The 22,266-nt window shown below is 38.6% G+C and overlaps 1 protein-coding gene across 5 annotated transcripts in view; it reads left to right on the top strand.

The window, feature by feature from the left end:
* Positions 1-164: 164 nt before the first annotated feature.
* The window catches only part of ETNK1 (ethanolamine kinase 1), a 34,823-nt gene continuing 12,721 nt past the window's right edge, over positions 165-22,266 (top strand). For 2 of the 5 annotated variants that reach the window (XR_003990730.1, XR_003990731.1), the window contains exons 1-7: positions 165-480; positions 12,016-12,275; positions 13,050-13,190; positions 14,769-14,911; positions 18,230-18,264; positions 18,427-18,519; positions 20,687-21,468. Coding sequence is in view for 2 of the 5 variants with exons in the window: in XM_030480798.1 (XP_030336658.1) it covers positions 325-480; positions 12,016-12,275; positions 13,050-13,190; positions 14,769-14,911; positions 21,385-21,468 (784 nt within the window). In the remaining 3 variants the exon portion in view is untranslated. The remainder of the gene's footprint in view (positions 481-12,015; positions 12,276-13,049; positions 13,191-14,768; positions 14,912-18,229; positions 18,265-18,426; positions 18,520-20,686; positions 21,469-22,266) is intronic. The other 3 variants (XR_003990732.1, XM_030480798.1, XM_030480797.1) reach the window with 3 other exon arrangements.

Raw genomic sequence — 22,266 nt, forward strand, 5'->3', positions numbered from 1 at the left:
CTGGCCGCATTCCTTCACGCCCCGCTCGCCCGGGGGCCGCTCCCCCTCCAACGCTACTGGGAGCTTTCATCAATCCCCGCCGCGCCTGTCCGGCGGCGGGCGCGCAGGTGAGCGGCTCAGGGCAGGAGGAGGGCGGTCAACTGCCCAGCCCCGCCTGCTGTCCCAGGCTGCTCCGCGCCGCAGCCGGGGGGAGGTGGAGCCGCTTTATCGAGAGACCAAGTGGAAATTTCCCCCTCAGTTGCCGGCTCCGTCGCGGAGGAGACACCAGCGAGACCTGCTTGCCCTTGTTAGCCTGTGCCGTGTCCTGTTTGCCCGCCCGCCGCTATGTCCAACTACATCCACGTTCCGCCCGGCTCCCCGGAGGTGCCCAAGCTGGACATCACTGTCAGCGAGCGGGAGGGGCCCGGCTACCGCCAGGGCGCTCTGCAGCTCCTGCGCCGCCTGCGGCCCCACTGGAGACCCGAGGAGGTGACACTGCAGGTATGGGGGAGGCCGGGGCGCCGCGGGGCCCACGGACGGGTCCGTGGCGGGGCCTGCGGCAGCCCCAGCTTGAGGAGGAAGGGAAGAGACACAGAGCGAGAGGGAGGAAGGGAAGAGACACAGAGCGAGAGGAAGGAAGGGGGGGAGGGCGGGCGGCCATTGTGCGGGGGAGCTGCCGCCTCGCTTCCTTCCCCTCCCCCTCCCTCCTCGCTCTCCGAACGCAGCCCCCTGCGCCGAGCCCCATTTGCCAGGCAGCCCGGCGGCGGGGCGTGTCGGCGCGGCAGCATCCCCTGCCCCCTCCCGGCACTCCTCTTTCCCTAGCGCTCGCTTTCGTCTTCCTCGTTCCGTGCCCTCCGCGCTGAAACTTGACTACCCCCGTTAGCGGAGGGGAGCGCTCTTCCCCACGCTCTCGCCAGGCCGGCCCGGGGGCTGAGGATTGCGGTGTCGGCTGAGGGGGAGGGAGGTAAGCTGCAGCCTCGGCGGGTCTGTGCCGAGCAGGGCGTGTTCGTAAGCAGTGGGGGACTTCCTACCCCCTCCTTGGGGCAGAGAAGGGCAGAGACAGCCGGAGGAGAGAGAGGAGGAGAAGGGGGAGCCCGCGGCTGCTGCCGCTGGTAACGGTCGCCGAGATAACGGCCACGGGGCTGAGGCGCTCCCTTGGCGGGCTTCCCCCGCGCTGTCGCAAACAGTTAATAAATAAATGTAAATACAGGCCTTGTGTTCGCTGCCGGATTTGACTTTAGGCTGAGGGTATCGGTATCAGCCCCGTTAACGTCCTTGGTCGCATCTCTTAGTCATGACCGTATGCAGAAGTATCGCCGCTTAGTCTCTGGTGTTCTCTAGGTGAGCAGTCATTTGTATTTATGACGAGTCATCTGCTTGAGGATTGGCTGCTTTTGTGCTTCTAGAATATACTTAACCTGGCCCCATACAAGCCTTCAGTCAGTTTACCTGGCTAACGCAGCCTTTTGGTTGCAGGCTGGGTTTAGTTGAGCGTTTTATTGTGTGTTCTTAAACTGTGTTACTCGGCAGTTACTAATATGCGGAAGTGTCTTAATTTAGTCGAGTTCCTCTGAAGAGAGCTGCTGGAACTAATTTATATAGAAAAACTGAGCACGTTGAGGTGATAGCAGATAAATTGAATGAATTTTTCTGAAGTTTCTTGATAAGAAACTTGACACATAACAGTCCAGTTAGTAAGACAATAAAGTTAATGAGGTTTTTCTGAGTAACCTCTTTGAGGGCTGAGGCCATAAGTTAAGCAGAGTCCCAACATCTTGAGATGCAATAAAAATAGCTTTACAACATGTAATAGTAAGGGTTGTTAGAATCAATAGAATATCTTGAGTTGGAAGGGACCCATAAGGTTCACTGAGTCCAACTCCCTGCTCCTTGCAGGTCTGCCTGAAGTTATGCATGTTTTTGTTCACGTTTGTTTTCTGATGAGGACACTTCTCAACAGAATATTTTACTTTCATACAGGAATTCTAATAAATGAAACAGACATTTTCTTAAGGAGGGATAACTCGAATGTTTTGAGAAAGTTCTAGTAGGTTTAAGGAAAAAAAAAATGCTGCTTCCTTCCTGTGGCACCCTCTTTGGAAGAAGCAGTTAACAGAATAAAAAACACTGGTACCATTGGTGTGGAATAGGGGCTATTCCACATAGTCATGCAATAGTAAAGTAATAGACTACAATCTCTGATTAGAGATTTCTGTCTAAAAATTGTCTGAGTTTTGTTTAAACCAAGTTTTTTTATGACCAAAACTTTTCAACTCACTTTATTTCCTTTTGCTCCCTTTGAACAGCAGAACATCGTGTTCATGAAGCTCATCAGTGGCCTGTTATTTTTAACTTTTTAGTCTCTGTTTAAACCACTGTATGTACATAACAAGCAAGAATGCATGTGTGTTGAAACTAGTTGTGTTATCACCATTGCTGCTGCAGTCTGTTACACAGGCATGTTACGCATGCATCACGCAGTGAGATGCTGAAACGAAAGATGACTTTTAAGAGGATGGAGTGAACAGAAGGTCGGCCTTGGAGTCTCCTCACTGGAGGGGCATGTGTTTAGGGGGAGGTGAAAATGAGAATCATTAATTGCATGGAAAATATGCTTGACTAATCTGAAACAGCAGCATCATAGCAAAGTAGACAAAGAACATTGATAGGTGGGACTAACTACTACTTCCTCTGTTGAACTCTGCTGTTAGCTACCTTTGCACTTGGTCCTTCTTGGGTCAAAACAACTAGTAAGAAATTGAAGAGTCCAGAGTTTGACTTTAAAAAGTTAATTAACTTCTCTTGTAAAAGTTTACTGTTGTGTGTCAAATTGCTTAGTCAGCTAAACAATTCTGTACCAGTGTAGTTCAAAAATTTTAATGCTTAATCCTTGCTTTCTGTAGTACAAGTATCTGAAATCATAAATATATTTCTGCATTTTTAAATTCTTTGCATCATAGCATAGAGCTGGCATAGAACATAAATGTATCACAGAGGATGAAAATACCTTAAATCTTCAATGCCTAAATTATTGTCATTGCGTTATTTATCAGAAAGTCTATAGAATCCATAAGCATTGCCAATTATTTGCTGGATCACAAGCAGCTCTACTGTATCTCCTCTGTCTGAAGGTATAGGTGAATATTATCTCTACAGTACAAATATTCAACTTATCTTACACTGGTAAGGGGAAACAAAGTTTTCATATCTGAATACTGATGTTCATGTAGATACTTTGTGCATTTGTCATCTGAGGATGTGCTAAGAGCTGTGTAGAACTGTTATGGTTCTTAGGCTAAAGCCAGAAGTGGGCTGAGGTGAACATGAGAAACTTTTTTTTTTTTTTTTTTTAAGTTAATAAAAATACTCTTAAAATCAGACCCTGTTTTGAGTTAGTAAGCAGCTTGAATTGTGACAGTGGACATGCCAATTTTTATATTCTGGACAATTCTTTATTAATGAAATATAAAAACATAATTGTTTAAACTCTTTGCTGTCTTAAAGAGGTTATATTTCCCTCCTGATGGAAAACAAATACAATCACAGTTTGGAATCCATTGCTACTTGATCTGTTGCCCACCTTAAGAATTTTCTGTTTTTCCTCTGGAGATGCATTTTGGAAGGAGAATCAGTGTTTGATTACAGTTAGTTACTGGGAAGGTTAGTTACTGTTTCAGTAAGTGCGGATTCAGGAATCTTTTATTCCATGACCTATTTTACATCTAGTATGTCTGGTCATAGTGAAGGATTTAGTAGGTTAATACATAATATCCTTTCTGTGCTGTAATGTTATGGTGCAGGAAAAAAACATCCTGTGTTGTTTTCCATTTTGAAGTAATTTCTGACATTTATTCTAAGTTCTTATTAAGATAAAGGCTGCTTGTTTTTATTGATGAAAAGGCTTAATATTAGTAGTGTTAATTTAAACCATTATTTGGTTAGACCAGCATGATACTGTACATGTAAAAAAAAAAAAATAAAATCAGATATGTAAAGTAATAAAAATGATACGCTAGCAAACAGTGCTCTTGTCCTGGCCCAGACTGGGAGAAGAGGGAAGATCAGTTTTGCAAAGGGATAAATTCCTTTAATAAGACTTCCTTGAATCCTGCAAGCTGCTGTTATCTCCAGATAAGTGTAATTAAGTTTTGGTTTTTATCCTCTGAAATAATTGGACCTTGCTCTCTTTGTAGTACTCTTTGTTGGCAAGATGTATGTCTTTGCATTTATCAACACTTTGAATGACTTCAGTACTGTAGCATTTTTATAGTTCTTTGCAAAAATTTGTGCCTGTAGCTATGAAATGTGAAGGTACAAGGCTGAGCCATGCTTATAAAGAATTGTACTTTCACCATCAAAACACCACCTTCCCCCGCCCTTTTTATTTTTTTTTTTTAAACATATACCAGATTAGCTTTTCTGCCTTTTTGCTTTTTCTTCCTGACTTGCACTAAATAGCTTTTTCCTAAGGCAGTATGTTCTAGCTGCTGCTCTAATTCCTTTGCTTGTGTTGATCTTGGTATTTTCTTTGTAACAAACTATGATTAGATTCAGATTTCTGCACTAGTTAAAATATTTCATAGTTTATTTAAATAGTGTGGGATTTGAAGCATTGAAATAATTGATTTGAAACAGAAAATGTTTGTCTCTGGGAAGAAAACTAACTATTTTTATATTTCAGTGTCATTACATTTTTCAAGAGATTTTTTATTGCTTAGCTGTTTTTAGGACATCACGCTCTTAGGCAGTTCTGGAAGTAGTTAAGCATGTAAAGAGGAAGGAATAGGTTCACAGATTAACCTTCTGAGTAGCTAATACATTTAAGTGGAGAAGTGCTGAGTGAAGGAAGGTATAAGATAAAGAGTTGCAGAATGAACTGCATTGCTGATGTGTTGTGGGAAAAAAAGAAAGTAATTTGAGATCTGCCTTGAATGCAGTATTACAGGAGGTGGGAAATGTAGGCAGTGTTAGATGTCATTGGAGGGTGGGTTGGTTTCTCCATTCTTACTAAGCTACCGTTGAAGCTTGGCAATCTCAATCCCTTGTTGCAAAGGGTTGGTTTTGTGCTGTCAGTGGGTGGGGCAGCAATTGTGCATCTGATGGTGTTTTATGTAATCGATATGCCACATCACAGTGCATGGGGTAATCCAGTTGTGCATGAAATAGGTGTTTGCGTTCATGACTGGTTCTATTTACAGACAACTGGTATTTGCTTAGGCACAGCTTGCATGTGGCTTTTTAATGGCATGTATCTTATGCTGTAGACTTGTAACGTTGGAAAGGAAGGTAGCTAGCAAAGGTGTTTTGGTTCCTGTTTCCTCCCTCGTTACGTGGCTGTTTCATGTCAAAATTTTTCAGGGGGAGGAGCAGCAAATCAGTTCTTTGATTTAGAATAAAATCTTGGACTCCTATTAGCTTTTAAAATTTGGAAGAAGGACTTGGGGGTGTTGGTTGATCAGAATCTGAACATGAGCTGGCAGTGTGCACTCGCAGCCCAGTAATCTAAATGTAAATCTAAATCTGCATCAAAAGAAGTGTGATGAGCAGGTTGAAGGAGGTGATCCTGCCTCCCTACTCTGCTCTTGTGAGACCCCACCTGGAGTACTGTGTGCAGTTCTGGTGTCCTGAATATAAGGACATGGAGCTGTTGGAGCAAGTCCAGAGGGGGTCACAAAGATGATCAGGGAGCTGGAGCACCTCTTGTATGGAGACAGGCTGAGAGAGTTGAGCTCGTTCAGCCTGGAGAAGGGAAGGCTGCGTGGAGACCTCAGAGCAGCCTTCCAGTATCTGATGGGGACCTACAACGATGCTGGAGAGGGACTCTTTGTCAGGGACTGTAGCGGTAGGACAAGGAGTAATGGGTTTAAACTTAAACAGGGGAAGTTCAGGTTAGGTATAAGGAAGAAGCTCTTCACTGTGAGGGTGATGAGGCTCTGGAACGGGTTGCCCAAAGAAGTTGTGAATGCTCCATCCTTAGCAGTGTTCAGGGCCAGGCTGGACAGAGTCTTGGGCAACATAGTCTAGGGTGAGGCATCTGTGCCCGTAGCAGGGGGGTTGGAAATAGATGATCTTAAGGTCCTTTCAGACCCAAACCATTCTATGATCTATTTGTAATTCTTTTCATCAGTATCACAAAATCTGTAAAAGATCTAAAACAATTAAAAGTCTTACCTAATTACCTGATGATTTTTACTGTTTTTAGGTAGGAGAATATTCTTCAGAAACAAGATGAAAAATATATGATTTGAGGCTTTCTTCTGACATCAAAAAAAAGCTTTCTCTTCATGCATTTAGATCACAAGCAATCCTTACAGGGGGTGACATCTGTAAGCATTTCATAAGAGGCTATTGAATGTAATTCTAAATGCTGTTTATGTTGAATATATGGAGGAATTGAAACTTCAATTAAGATCTTAAGGGGGGAGAGAGACAAACAAAAAAACCCCCCAATAAAACAAAAAGACAAAACCAAACCCAAAACAAAAAATAAGAAACCCACACTATGGGCACCTCCGCCCCTGCCCCGAGTTCTTCCTTGAAGAAAGAAGATTGCAGGATTGATGGTTTGGTAGCCAAAAACATGTTGAAGTAATAGTATGTAGCATAGGTAGTGGTGGTACTGCTTTCTCCACACTGCTGTCATGGCAAGGCACCCCAAGAGTTCAGTAGGTAACTGCTAGTTCAGCCTATGGCCAAACTTGCCATAGAATGGTGCCATTAACTTACTGGCTCCCTGCTAGCCTTGGTACTTTTAATGCCACATGGTTTTTGTTCATGATCATCTGACCATAACCACCAAGATCATGTAGACAATGGCTTTCACCTGATCAGTGTAATGATCCAGAGGATATTGTTCCGGAGTCTGGAGACCTTTGAATGATGTTCCTTGTAAGCTCTGCTGAATATATGAGATTTTACCGAAGGCTGGCATTTTGTACTAGTTGTACTTTGTCCTTCTTTTTATGACTATCTACAGAAAGAAGAAATGGAGAAATAACTAGCTTTGTGTCAAGAAGTTAAATTCTTGAGAGGTATATACTTGTGGATGTGCCTTTACAAACTATACTTTTCCAGAAAAAAAAAAATAAAAATTATATTTTGCAGTACAAACTTGAAGCGGTGTGAGCATTAAAGAAGCATGTATTAGAAGTCTTCCTTTCTGGAGATCTTAATGTGCAATCTTGAGTGAGATTTAGGGGTTATTCCTACTTGTGTATGCTGAAACTTCACATTGCTGTTCTGTTTCTACAGCAGTACAATACTGCCTTCTATAGTTCTCCTACAGATATAATAGTCTGGAAGGAAAAAATCTGCTTGGTTTTACGTCTCTCATGTGGGATATGCCCTGTGACACGTCTGCCTGTTTGTACTTGTTACATGTGGTTGTAATTTTGTTAGCGTTCTTCTCATTCTTTTGACCACCTGGAACAATAGGGTCAGATACAAGCTTTTCTTGAACCACTTGCTTAAGAGATAGGAATATATCCATTACATGCCCTGTTCAGGAATCTAATAGCCTGATTGTCACTGATAAGAGTGCTTTTAGGGTAAGTTGTACCTCAGAGATGCTTCATGTCCTGGTTGAGTTTTCTCTGCTCTTCCTGGACTCATTTGGCCTGTCTTGTTTCTATCGTGCTGCTTTCTAAGACTGCATTTGAGTGACTCAAGCTTATTTCTAGCTTTCTCACTTTTAAGCCTTTTTAGTAAACAGTTTCTGTTTGTTCCCAAGAGCTAGAAAGCCTGAACTTTCAGCTAGATCTGACTAGATTGTCAGCCTGTATAAATACCATTTTCAGAAATGTTCTCAGAGTGTAGTTTAAGCTTTGCATCACCTCACCTGAAAGTACGTGTTACGATGTGCTAAATGTGCAACACAATAATTAAATTCTTACAGATGATGAGAGTACCAGAATTTTGCTTCTGGATTTTTTGTGTTGCATCATGTTCTTGACTTCTGCTGGCTCTCTGTTTTTTAATTTATATCCAGAATTTTCTACCTGCTATTCATAACATTCTGTAGATTCTTCCATCTTTTTTCATGTGGCCTTCAGAGTTTACTGATTATCTTATCCATGTCATGTGAGTCCATTCTCTATGCTGCTCAACTGGTGCTTTTGTTACACAACTCCCGTTTTGCTCTACTGCATCTCAAGTTACATTTCAGGCAAGGCATTCTAAGCTGATTCTTTAAATACTACGGTAAAGGCATTCTGAGTAGAAGAATAAAGTATTATGTTCTACTGATAGAAAACATTAGATATTTTCTCATGATGGAAATATGGAAATTGTGTACTTTGAATAATGCCATTAGAAAAGTAAGCAACCCCTTCTGCCTTTTTAAAAAGCAGTAACTAAAATGCTCCTGGGTGTAAATAATTACTTATAGCAGCATGTTACAAATAGATGTTAATAAGTAGAGTTCCTAAATTATCAGTTGAGGGAGTCCAATTTCCTTGTTGTGGATTTCTTTTTATTAACACTAATGAGACTTGTTTCAAGGGGATAATAGACCTGTGCAGTATGACAGAAGTTGTACAGTGGCCAGAAGTTTAACAGCATAAACAAGTTGAATTCTGACTCTTTCTTTGCATCAGCACCATTTAATGTCTGGGTTGTGTAGGGTTTTTTGTAGTATCACTATTTCTGATGACCTTCGAGCCTTGTCTTTTTCATAATACAATTTTGTATGGAGACAAATGCAAGCTTCATTAGATGATTATTTTATAAGATAGAAAATGATAGGTAGCACAAGTTCCAATGATCTAAAATAGTCCTCTTGTGTGTTGGGAATTACTGCTTATTTTGTTTGTTGCCTTTTCCATTTGATAAAAGACAATAGACTTTTTCTTCAGATGGGGTAGTGAATTTTATACATAGTGGTTTTGATCCGTCTTAATTCAACAAAGATTTTGCTTTTCTTTTGGCCCTGCGGTGACAGAATAAGAGCTTTTTCTAATGCTACATTTCAGTTTTCCTTTCTGTATGGCAGAGAAGATACTTTGTAACTTCATTGACAGCTCAACATAAATCGCTTCTGCAAAATGCTCTTTAAACTTTTTAATGAGTTAATTCTGTTTTTATGCTGAAATATGAGAACGAGTACTTCTACATTGTTTTGCCATCTTGAAGTGCTGTGTTGTGTTCTTGGCTCCCCTGTGTGAGAAATATGCAGACTCACTGCAGCAAGTCCAGCAAAGGGCCATGAAGGGAATCTTTCCTATGAGGAGACAGTGGGACTGTTTCACCTGGAAGAAAGGAGACTTGCAGGGATCTTAGTTTGTATAAATACCTGATGGGAGAGAATGAAGACTAGGGAGCCAGGCTCTTCTCAGTACCCAGTGACAGACAAGTCAGTGGGTGTGGAATAAAATGCATGTGAAGGTCCATCTGAACACAAGAAAACACTGGTTGTTTACTGTGGGAGTGGTCAAACACTGGAGCAGGTTGCCCAGACAGCTTGTAGAGTCTCTGGAATTCCTGGAGATGCTGGATGCAGTCCTGGGCGACTGGTTTTACTTGTCCCTTCCTAAGAAGAGGATGAACTAGATGATTTACAGGAGATCCCTTGTGATCTAAATAGTTCTGCTGACAATGCACTTAAAAGCGTAAAGGTTATAAATGAATACATTGTACCATAAAGGTGTAATTTGAAAGTCATACTTGAAAAGCATTTAAGTACTGGCTGTTCAAATTAGGTTAACACTGCTCAAGCACATCATCCCTCTCGTTACAGTGTGTGCGTTGTTGCAACAATATGCTTATGTACACAGAGAAAACTTAAAACATCTGTGCTAAGTGTCAAGCAAAAAAATAGGATAGTGTGCTAAATGATATAGTATTCTTAGTTGCACTGATTAACTTCGTAACAGTTGCTATAAAGACAGTTTAGACAAGATTCTTCGTTACTTGTCTCCTATTCTGGGTTATTAGAATGATAGCTAGTAATAAAATGTGTCCATAAATTGTAAAGTCTTAATTTTGAGTCAATCAAGGAGGCTTAGTAAGCAGGTTTATTTGAATTTATAGTTACCCTGTGTAGATGAAAGTGACCTGATTTGCTGAACCATCTCTGCAAGATTGGGTGTTCATAACCATTTAAGAAAATGGAGGACATTCATATTCTCCGCAATTTTGTATCTTTCTTCAGGAACTTGAGCTGTAGTTTGTGATGACAGCTAAAGCTTCCCTAGTCCTTTTCTGCATTTATTGGTGAGGTTTTTCACCTCATCACATAGGGGTGCTGAGAAAAGCAAGGTATAACAGCTAAAACACAGCATACTCTGCTGTGAAAGTCTTTTCCTAAATGGGGAGACTTGACCCAGCTTCAGATTTTTTCTTTAGGAATTAAAAAAATAATTGCTTCTAGTGCTTGATTTCTTTAAACCTCTGGGACTTAGAAATAAGCTGGCACTTGTGTTTGAGTGATAGTACTTTACTTTAAAAAATAAAGCCTACTTCTTGGGAGGAGTAAAAATTTCTGAATTTTTAATTAAGTTTTAATTAGGGTTTTGGAGAAACAGTAGAAGAGGCATAACTGTAAACACTAAAGAAAAGTTATACTTGAATATAATTACAGTTCCTGTGAGAACCTCAACTTTAAATTGTTTACTTATGTTCAGGACTGCAGGAGAATATTCAGGAGTTATGAGGACATTGGTGTTCTTGCTTGTGAAGTTTCTTCTCACCTGAGAATGTTAGTGGCTTATCATTCAGTTACTTGATTAACAGCTAGTGTTAGTATAGGTAGTGCTCAGCTAGCAAGTTCTTTAGTGCAGTCTGAGTTGACAGAGGGCAGAGAGTTTTAAAGTGCCAAACATCTGTTTTCTGAGCTGTACAACTGTCCTGGATTGTAGTTTGAGATTAAGAACTGCTGCGTTGTTCTTGCAGGCATCAAGTGGAATTTCAGATGCTTGACTACATGCAAGGGGGTGCATGAAGCCCAATAACTCAGGATCTAGTCTGGTGTTTGGTAGCACCTCCAGGAGTTCAGCCTGTATAACGACTTATTTTAGGCCTTGACGTCATATGTAAAAGGACAAGCAGAAGTTAAGGAATGGGGTATTTTTTGGTCTGCTCTCCCCTTTCCTTAGGTGGGAACTTGTAGTATCCATACCTCCATCATTATTTGAAAAGCAGTGAATAGGTTGTAATTAGATATAAACGTAATGCTCTTTATTTTTGTAGAAAGTTAGTTGCTTCACCTTCACTATGTTCAGGTATCAGTGATGAGACTGGTCAAAGTCCAGTAAATTGCAGGGCTTTCAAAATTGCATTTATGTACATCTTAATGATATGGACTTAAAATGCCTTTTCAATTTTTTAAATGACATGTACCAGTTATGAAGTGAAATGTGAGGATAGGGGGTCTTGTCAAATGCTTTTAATTTGGCATGGTACTTGAGGCCTAAGGCTAGGGTCTTGAATTTTAAGTACTTTCTCAAAATTGTGGAGGAGCCAGAGTGACTTTAGGAATTGTTCTCAGTGAGTGCCTCAAGGCTAGTGGGAAGATGATAACCACCAAACTTGGAACTGTTTCTTACCTGAGTTTTGCTTTTTAAAAGGAGTGAGTAGTTTAGAATTCCAGGAGTATCTTTTACTAGTTGTGCATTGATCAGCAAATACTGAAATTCCGAAGCGCATCAGAATTATTTTTGGTTTTGCGCTGCCTATATTCATGACTGTTTTCATACTGGTTGGTTGGGGCTTTGATTTCAGCCATTTTAATCCATCAATTTCAGAGTAGTTATGTGGAAGCTCATTTTGCAATACTAAGCTTTCAGTTATTGCCTCCTATATGTAGTATTTCTGTAGTTCACTGTAGCATGTTTTCATATTTTCTTCTCTTTTCATGTGCTAGTGATAAAAATCCTTGCAATTTTCTTCAAAATCTTTCTATATTGTAAAGATTTCTTTTGTTAATGCTCAACCTAGTAAACATCTGTTTTGTGAACTAAAGAACAACCCTGCATTCTTTTCCTGCACATTGAAAATACAGATGCAGATCTGAGTTGCTTGTGTATTATTTTTACTTTTCAGCTGTTCACAGATGGAATCACCAATAAACTAATTGGCTGCTACGTGGGTGACATAACAGACGATGTCGTTCTAGTTAGGATCTATGGAAATAAGACCGAGCTTTTAGTAGATCGAGATGAGGAAGTGAAGAGTTTCCGTGTGTTGCAGGCCCATGGCTGTGCACCTCAACTATACTGTACTTTCAATAATGGCTTGTGCTACGAGTTCATGCAGGGTGAAGCACTGGATCCAGAGCATGTATGCAATCCAGATATTTTCAGGTAAGCTTTTTGTTTTTTAATTACTTCATTATTCAAGTTCTGTGATGCATTTATGGTGTTCTGTCAGGTCTAAAGATCTCAAATTCTGCTAATAAGCAGGGAGAAAAATATTTATATAAGCCTGCATTAAGTTGATGCTTACGCTCTTGACAGCTTGAGTTGACAGCTCACTGTCCTCTTAGTTATCATGGTATTTCAGTGCTGAAAAAATGATCCTTGCTGCCTGCCCAGAAGACTGTATACTCATTACAATGCTTATTGTATTTAATACCTGCACATCACCGTTAGAGAGATCATTTAACATGGTGGAGTTGTAGGGGGCTGGACTTGATTAAAGAAAGTACTTCTAGCTCTTCTAGTATGTTCCTTTTGTGAATAGGTTCAAAATAGTCTTTCATACGATTTTTTTGAACTATTAGCAGCGAACACAAAGTGCTGATGTCTTAAGATTTTAGTTTTTCATGTAGGCACTGAAATATATTTGCCTAATGATGGCAGCTAATCTGAGCCAACTCTTCTAAAGATAAGCAAGTTAGAGTAGACTGTAAATACTGGTGATATACGTATGCTGTATCAGCCTCTCTCAGGTAGTGCCGCTAATGACCTTTTCAGTCTTGAAAGGTGCTACTCTATAGCTGTGCTGTTATTTAGATTCACTTGATGAATTTTTTTAAATTTGTCTGTTAAATATGTTGTTTTCTCTTTTTGATAGGAAAAGTATGATAAAGACTGTCAGGTATAAATTAAATATTAATTTAAACTTTATTTTTTTAGACTCATTGCCAGACAGCTTGCTAAAATCCATACTATTCATGCACACAATGGATGGATCCCTAAATCTAATCTGTGGCTGAAGATGGGGAAATATTTCTCTCTCATACCCACAGAATTTGCAGATGAGGAAGTAAATAAAAGGTAGGTATTTTATTACATGCTTTCTTGACTGCCCGTTCTTTCTGGTGAGGGGTAGAAGAAATCTTTAAAAACATTATGTGGTAATGCAAACCTCTTAAATTTGTAAAATTGAGTTTTGTCATAGTCTTGTATTCTGAAGTAGCTATATACATATGTCAGATGATAAGGAGAGTCTTTTAATTAATTTGTACATTGTGTATCTATACCTGTAGGTCTTGGCTTGATGGGATGCTTAAATGATGGTAGTTTTCTTTATTCTTCTTAAAGAGCCAGGGTCAAATCATGTACTACTTTAGGTAGTTGTCTCATTTAAGAGAACCATCAGTCTCAGACTGAGACCTGTGTTCTGTGGTGAATACTAAAAGCATGTTTTCTGGAGTTGCAGTAGTACTACTTGTTCATTCTAACCTGCGCTTCTTAGCCGTTCTGTATTTGTTCAGTTTATCAATTTGTCCAGAACTAGGTGATGTAAAGTTAATGAAAGGCTGTTTTCAGTTATGGGATGAACTCCCAAAGTGCATTCCAGAGGAGGAAAAGGTCATTTTAGACCTGTGCTCTCATGGAGTGTGAATAGTGGTGTCACCTGAGTTGAAGAGTTTAATTACATTTTGGTTTTAGCATCCAATGTAGCTCTTGAGTTGTAAATAAAACTTTTTATTTTTTTCCTTAGGAGCTTAACAAAATAAGAAAGTATTTCTAAGGGTTCTAGTGTCAGTCACTGGAAGATTGGGATGAGAGGAATGGCAAAGCTAGGAGCCATGTTTAACCTAAATGAAATTTCTGTGCTGTAAGCTTGATTTGAAGACAGTATTTCTCTGGGAGTGGAAATCAAATGTTTAAGCTAAAACTGTAATGTGGAAGTGTTTGTACAGTTTCATCAAACTTCATGTCACTCAGGAAGCAGATTCTATCTTAAAAACATTCTTCATGAAACTGAAAATCTGATATCAGCTCACTGCATTCTGCATTGTAATTAAAGAATGTTCTAGCAAAGTTGTTTGGCTTTGTGTGTTTGGGGTTTTTTTTTTGCGCGTGTTTTTTATTTGGTTTTTTTTTCTTTTTAACACCATAAAATTCTTAAGAAAACTGAGAAAACCTGAGTTAATTGAAAATCTAGAAGATAAAATGGCTACTTAATCATATTCAAACAGTTCTAACTGTGGTTAGAACTAAAAATGAAAGTTTCATTTCCTGTGTATAGATACATATAGTACTTCCTGTTGTGTATTCTTATTGAAGGAAGTAGTGTAATATGAGCAAAAAAGTTAATAAAATCCATAACCCCTTTAATCTTTACTCCTTTAAAATGTGCAGGATTGTATTCAGGTTCTACTCCTGACTTCTTGTCATGTTTACAGCACAGAATCTTCAGACAATTGGGGTTTTTGGGGGGAGGAAGAGGGAAATGTCATAACTTGACTGCTGTTGTGCCAGGGGCAAGAGTGCCTTGGTTTCAGAGGAGGAATGTTGAATTATTTTCATCTAGATTGTTATTGCAGATAAGTTATTTCATTACAAATGCTTGGTATGGAACAACAGTACTAAATACTAAGTCTCAAACTTCTTATACCTGAAAAGGTTTTTAAGTGACATTCCAAGTCCTCAAGTTCTTCAGGAGGAGATGGCCTGGATGAAGGAAAGACTGTCAAATTTAGGATCACCAGTGGTACTCTGTCACAATGACCTGTTGTGTAAGAATATTATTTACAACAAGAAACGAGGTAGGTGTTGAATTAAACAGTAAGTAGTGAATGGCTTCGTTTATGCTGTAGTTGCATTTGCTACATCAGTGGTGGTGGTTTAGTGACTTGTTCGAATGAACTCAGTTTGAGCTTTTGAGCTTTTGAGACCCAGTGTAATGGTAGTGATATCTGTGCAAATGCTTAATTAACTAATTCTCATCTGTATGTTCTGTACAGAGGAAGAATGTTGTCATTCCTTGCTTTTCTTTAATGAATTAATGAATTTGTTAATACCTAGTCTACCTGTATGACTAGGCTTCAGAGTACATAATGTTCATGTTAATTCTATTCCAGTTGTGTAATGTTTCTAGGAAGAAAAAGAATAATCATACAAGCATAGAAAATAGCCTGAAGACCTTATCTGCTTCAGTATGTGTATTGTTCTGGTTTGTGGTTGTGGGAAGACAGTTTCATAATGAAGTATCTTAGTGATACTTAAACTGTGTCACTGAATATAGCATTATTTTCTGCATGAGGAACCTAGGCATCTTGAAGTTTTCTTTTGTAATTACATACTTTATTTGAACAGTGGTAGGCAATACATGTCTTGGCAAAGACGAATTACATTTTTGTTTTTATTCTAATAAATGTAACAACTCATATTACTAAAAAGTGACTTCATTATAATTCATAAAATTTCTGTATAAACCCAGTTTCTTTTATTTCTTGATTTTAGTGGTTTGAGGTTCGGTTGCTAAATAAATCGATTAAACAAAAAAGGCAAACTTGTAATACTAAGGTGACCATCGTGCAGTTAAAATGCACAACTTTCCTCCCATTTCAAATATCTGAGCTCAGCTGAGTGCAACAAATTTAACAGATTAGATCAAGATTTTATTTTAAAGTGAAGATGACATTCCTTCTAGTAGCTTCGTATTAGTTTGTGACAGTTTCATAAGACTGTTGGTATGGAAGACCAAAGTGCATGAATTAAATGACTGAATGGAACTGAAGGCTTCTCCATCAGTCATTGTTGGTCTCTGACATCTTAAGCTTATGCACCTAAAGTTCTAAATAAAAACCAACACAAACATGCTGTAGTTGTTTCTAGTGTGAAAACTGACTGTGTCTGTATAACCAGTTTCCGCATCAGATAGCACTGAATGCATGTGCATTGAGAAAATAAACTCTCAGTGGTTTGTATACAAGTTTCCCTCTGAGTAATACCACTTGTGGAGGGAATTGTTAGAACTTCTACTTTGTAGGTGTGTATATATATACATATGTATATATACAATGCATTAACATGAAACAAGCATATACAGTGCTATTAACACAAATTTTAAATTCTAAGACTTCAGTACCAAACATCAATGGGTTTACTTAGTCTCAAAGATGGGTTATAGTTCTGCCTAAAAAGGTGTGGGAAGCATGGAAGGCAAAAAAAAAATCGGTTTGTGGTCTTACACACACTGGAGTTGTGATTTTGTAGTACCAAAAATGGATTTTTTTGTTTGTGCCTTTTTTTTTCTTACTGTGTGGTTTTTTTCAGTACTGAAACTACCTTGAGTTTTAGCATTCCAGAACAGACCCATTGAGGTAAAAGTAATTTTTTTTTATAGTCATTTTTCATAGTAGAACCATGCTGCAAAAAAAATTAGAGGAATTCCTTTAAAAGGTGCGTATCACAATCAGTAGGCTTGAAGTTCTTACTTTAAAAACAAATGCTATATGCTTTTCTTTTTGTAAACAGAATGAAGGAAAAAACAATGCCAGCAGTGCATCACTTATGAGCAATCCTACAATAACAAGTGTGTGAGTGCTTAGTGTTTGGGGGCAGGGTGGGGAGGAGGGAGGTATGTAAGCTGCTTTGGCTTCAAGCTGGTTATAAACAGTTTGGGGGGGAAAGGACTTGAAAATACGAAATAAATATATCAAACTTATGTTTGAATGTTGCAAGTATACTGTGTTGTAAAACTTTTGCAATCTGGGTACAGCAGGTACCGTTTTCGTAGTAACCGAACCTCAATGCCATATGTAGAAAGAATATTTTTCATTCGAAAGCTGTTTCTTATAGTGTACTTCTTACAGAGCAAAAAAATTACCAGTCTTGTCTGTCAGTGTAAGATGATGAGCATGATTTTTAGAAGTAGAAGCTCAGATTTAACTGTAGATAAACGTATTGCTGGAATTCTGTGTAGCAGAGCAAAAGCTTTTATTGGTGCACAAATAATTCTGCAAGAGCACAAAATAGAATCTTTAAAGATATGCTTCATTAGGAATGGCATCAAACTATGAAGGCAGTTAACAGCTTTGGTGATGCTGTACTCTTGCTAAATTCGTTCTCCCATGTACAAAGGCTTCTGTGTATTAAAAAGACCTTGGTGATCCTAAGATGGAATTAAAAGAGAGAAATGGTCTTTCTAAGATTAACTGCTTTTTTCTTTTTCTTCTCAGTAAAGTTTGTGCGAAGCTGGTAGTCCTCATCTGGCTTTTCAGAAGCTGGCACAAGTGAAATAACTCATTAGTTTTAGCAACACTGTCTTTATCATGTAATTTCTGAATGCTTGATTTGCACATTTACTAGGCATAGGGGTGTGTATGTTTAAGCTACAGACTATCAACAGATACTAGGACTCCTGTACAATATAGTTAGAATGTTTATGGCTTGTCCCAGTGCTTTGCTTTAGACTCACTCTTGGCACTAAATTAATCTTAAGTTTTCAGACTTGAAAGAAGAATCATAGTTGTGCCACATACTGTTTTTTAAGAAGAATCAGTCTCATGTTCTTAAATTTTATTTATGAGACTGGAATAGCATGTTGAGTGCTAGCTTCATTTAATGGAGTTTTGCTCATCTGATTTCAATTTGTTCATGCTGTGGCTGAGAACTCTGCCTCTTGCTGTTTTGTTAATGTCTGTTTTCAGTCACTCAGGATATGAAAATTTGCAAGTGTTATTTTACATAACTCATAATTATCAGTGTAATCTACTATTTGAAGGATATAACTCGGAGATTCATGTTGTTTTTAATTACAATTTGGACATCAAGATAGTCAAAATACTCTTGATGCTTGGTACTGCTTATTTATAGACCTTGTGTTCTGATGCTCTTAAAGTTTGGGTTGGTTTTTTTCCAGCGTGACCTGGGAGTTTCTGAAAATACCTGATGTTTTAAGAGTATTCAAATATTTGCTATTCAGTAAGACCAAGTATCAGTATTTTTGTCTGTATATGTATGTGCTCTTTTTGAATGTATTAAAATCACCTGCCAGGAGGTTAAGTGTGTAGGTAGATGGCTAGTTTTGTTATGTTTGTTCCCTCTGCCTACCCAATGTTTTCTATGATCTTTGGTAGGAGTCTGTGGGTGCTCAGTGCTTCTGAAGACTGAGGTATGTTTAAGGCTTCTGGTTTTGATCTAAAAACCTGTTTTGTTTTGCAAAGCTAAAGTGGGTATTTAGACCTAAAACTATTCTTTGGGTACGTGACCCCTTTGTGAATTTTCACATATGTTCATAGCATAGATCATTATCTTTACTGAAGCTGTTTTCTAGGGCCCCAGTGGCTCACCTGATGAACAGGATGGGAGAGAACTCAGGATACGTCGTTCTGCTGTGGTAACTACAGCTAGGACTTGCACGTTGAAGGTGTTTATCTTGTTTAAACCATTGAAAGTGAAGAGCAGCTAGAAGGTGTCATCACCCTCTTACCTTTCAGCTCCCTAAGATCATCTAGCAGATGCTCTATCTACTGCTACTTGATATGTTTAAAAAAACTAATTCCCGGTATAGGGGACACATGTATTCCATTTTGTATCTTTACATGTTTTTTGTAGATTACATTGCATGTTGCCTCAACTAGGAGACCTCTGGAAGAAAGGAATGTGTTTCAACTTGAAATAGTCAATACTCTTGCCATCTTTAGTCCTGTTGATAACAGTAGCTTCTTTAGAGAGATGATAGAGCTCAGTTTTAAATCATGTCTCACTTCAATAAAACACAGATGCACTTAGAATAGTGTCTCTTGTTGGTCTGTGTGCTTCCGGTGATACAATGGGATGTACAAGTTCTTTGTACTTAATAGAAACCTCAAAACAAAAGCCAGCCACTTACCTACTAATCTAAGCCATATCTTTTAGGAGTGGCTTTTCTGTGTTAAATCTTGTATCTTAAATCACAGTTTAATCTTTTAACTGTGTTTAAATCTTAAAAATAACCTCTAATACTATGGATATTTAAACAATGCAAAGCTGCTTCTGCTTATAAAAGACAGCTGGGACATGTATGTGTTATGCATTTATGAAGTAAACTATATATTATAAAGTAGCAAACTAAGTTTTTGCTTTCTTTCTGTTTCACAGATAGAACTGTGCTTTTTTTTTATTTTGAGCCTTCATGCAAAAATTAAATTTAAGGTTGGGTTCCACAGTAGCACAAGTCTAAAAGATAACAGTAAAAATGCAGGATGTTGAACTTTTGTCATGTCAGATGAGTTTGCCAAATTTTCTTCATCTGCTATGGATTAGGTATGCCACTGTTGCTGCCTTGTGGAGCCATGCACTGTGCTACTTGTGCACTGACTGAAGGCTTATCCTATCACTTTTTCAAATGCACTTCTCCATAGGAGAGCGCCTAGTAACATCACCCATATCATTAGATTAAATTTCTTACTGTATGTAATATCATTTATATCTGGAAGTAAGTTTTAAATGTTACCTGTACCTAAAAATAGTACCATATGTATGTTCAGGATGAAATTTGCACATGAAATATTTAAGTTTTCTTATGTTGATGTTTTTCAAGCAGACTTTTACCTGCTGTGTTTGTGTTTTTTGAGAGGGAGGAAGAAAAAAAACCTGTAAATACAATCAACATAAAATGTTTGGGGGTTCAGGAGATCAGTAGTGTAGCAGAATATTAACCAGGGTTGGGCTTTATATTTTGACTGGCTTGTAACTTACAGGTGTTTCCTCTTAAAAGTAGTGGTAAACAACCAGTGAAAAGCACAACCATATGAATGTTGAGCAGTGGCAGAAGATAATCTGTGACGGTATTATAAGATCTTGTGCAGCTGCTGTAAAATTTCTTGTCCCTTCAGTTTTAGAGAACTTAGATTTTACATTGCCAACAAGATTTCCCTGGGAGGAGCTTGCCACTTTCCAGGCCATTTTCATGTTGGTTTGTTAGATCCTAAAAGGTTTAACCTCATAACCTTAGTAAGCAGTCCTCCTTTACTGTGAGAGTAAGGGTAAACTCTGACTTGGGAGGATTACGACTAAGTGATTTTGTTTGTGTTGTGAGGTTTCACTTCCATTGTAAGTGCTTAGATGAGAAGATTTATCCATCTGGAAAACATTAATGTGTTAGCATTTCAAATATGGTAAAGATGAACTGCATAGGAAGAAACACTTTTAACAAAGTTTTTGTGTGATAACTCAGGACATTTATTTGGCAAAACTTGTATTTGATATGTGTGATACCCATAGACCTTAAGGAGGTGGCAGTATATATTAGATGCTTAAAATTCTTAGCCTAGGAAATATAACATTTAACTTTAACATTATTCTTGATTTTTTTGACCTGGAGTTCTGATAGTTAGCTTTGTTTCATGCCCATTTCAGCATAGCAGTTGGAAATGCAAGGTTTTACATTTTAATGTTCTAGTGCAAAGAGCTCTTATGTTAACTCATTGCTTCCTTTTCTGATGTTTTTAGTAATTTTGTTGGTTTCCTTTCAAATACAAGAGCTGTAGTTTTACCTAATCTATCTTGTTAATGTTTTGACTGTTTCATGTCCTGTAAACTTTCTTGAACAGCTTCAATGCTATATTACCCTGAGTGGAGCATTTTCCCCAGCTTCACTGCAGGTAAATGTAACTTGGAAACATTTGGGGCTGTTTGCTGCTTTAACAGTCTATAAGACTACATAGTTTCATAGTTTTGAGGGCTTGAGGAGCCTGATGGTTTCTTCAGACTAGTTTAAGCCAGCTAAAAAAAGCTATGATTAAGAATAGACTTGCTTTGTAAGTGTGGTTGGAGGAAGCAGGAAATACCAACATGTTAAAGGAAATATCAGCATGTTGCAATGTGTTAGTCCACTGTGGTTGCACACTTTTGTGAGAATAAACAGGACTGTTCTTTTAAGTAAGGGAAAAATTGATCTGCTGTTTCTACATAAAGTTTAAATAGAGGATCCTCTGCGGTATTTCTTATTTTGAAGGTAAGGGATGCCCTCTTGTGGTAGAAGTTAAAATTGAAATTCTGCTATTCAGAGTTTAAAACCAGAGCTATAAGCTCGAAGTAATTATTTAAGAGCTTTCTTGAATGAATATTCATGGAAATCGTGTTATATAAAAATCACAACCTTACCCTGGGATGTCTGAGCGCACACAACTGGGCACAAGTATGGGTGTGTTTTGTTTTTTTCCCCAAAACTTCAAAGAACACCAAACGATTAGGGCTCTGACTTCATTTGACATGGACTCTGATGTTGCTGCTGTTGTGTCTCACATAGGTGATGTGCAGTTCATAGATTATGAGTACTCTGGATACAACTACCTGGCTTATGACATTGGAAATCACTTCAATGAATTTGCAGGTAAAAAGTGGATTTCTGAGGTAAACTGGTTTCATAAGAAACCGCAAAACCAAACAAAAAACCCCAAGCATACAATAAACAAAACAAGAACCAAAACAAAACCGAAAGAGAGAATCCCACCAAAACCCTCATGCTTGCACTTTCTCTTTTTCTCTGTCTGTATATCTAGATACATGATGGTATCAATATGTGTTGATATCTAATCTTGCAGGCCAGTTATGCCCTTCCTTTGCAGCTCTGCTAAGCCAGAAAAAGGAAATGTTATGTCCTAAGTTTATTTAGTAGTTAGATACAGAACTCACAGCTTTTGACAATGGCCTTCTGTGAAATGACGCAGCAGAGGCAGCCCACTGTAATGAAATACTGTGGATGCATCCCTTGCAGCATAAGTGTATATTGAGAATATGCTGTGTGGTTCCACATTTCTAAATGGCAGGCTAATGTGGTATTTTTCTTGCCTATGAAGAACTGTTGTGCTTCACCTCTGCTACTCTCTATGCATCCAGTAAAACTCAGATTTATTTGTTTGTTTTTTAAAACAAGTTAAGTGGATCTGACACAATAAAGAGCTTAGGTGTGAGGGAATTGTGCTGTCAAAAGTAAGACTTAAGGAGAATTCCCAAATCCTCTGGGAATCATAGCTAGTGGGAGTGAACTGTGGTCCAGGTTTGTGACTCCTGGCAAGACTCTCTATGGTCTGCGACTATCTCTAGTATAGAGAGAAAAATAGGTGGTTATGGAGATAAAACTTGTCATTATACCAATACTTTGTGGAGGAGAGGTAGACTTCTAATACAT

The sequence above is a fragment of the Strigops habroptila genome, chromosome 3, assembly GCF_004027225.2.
Source record: "Strigops habroptila isolate Jane chromosome 3, bStrHab1.2.pri, whole genome shotgun sequence".
Taxonomy (NCBI): domain Eukaryota; kingdom Metazoa; phylum Chordata; class Aves; order Psittaciformes; family Psittacidae; genus Strigops; species Strigops habroptila.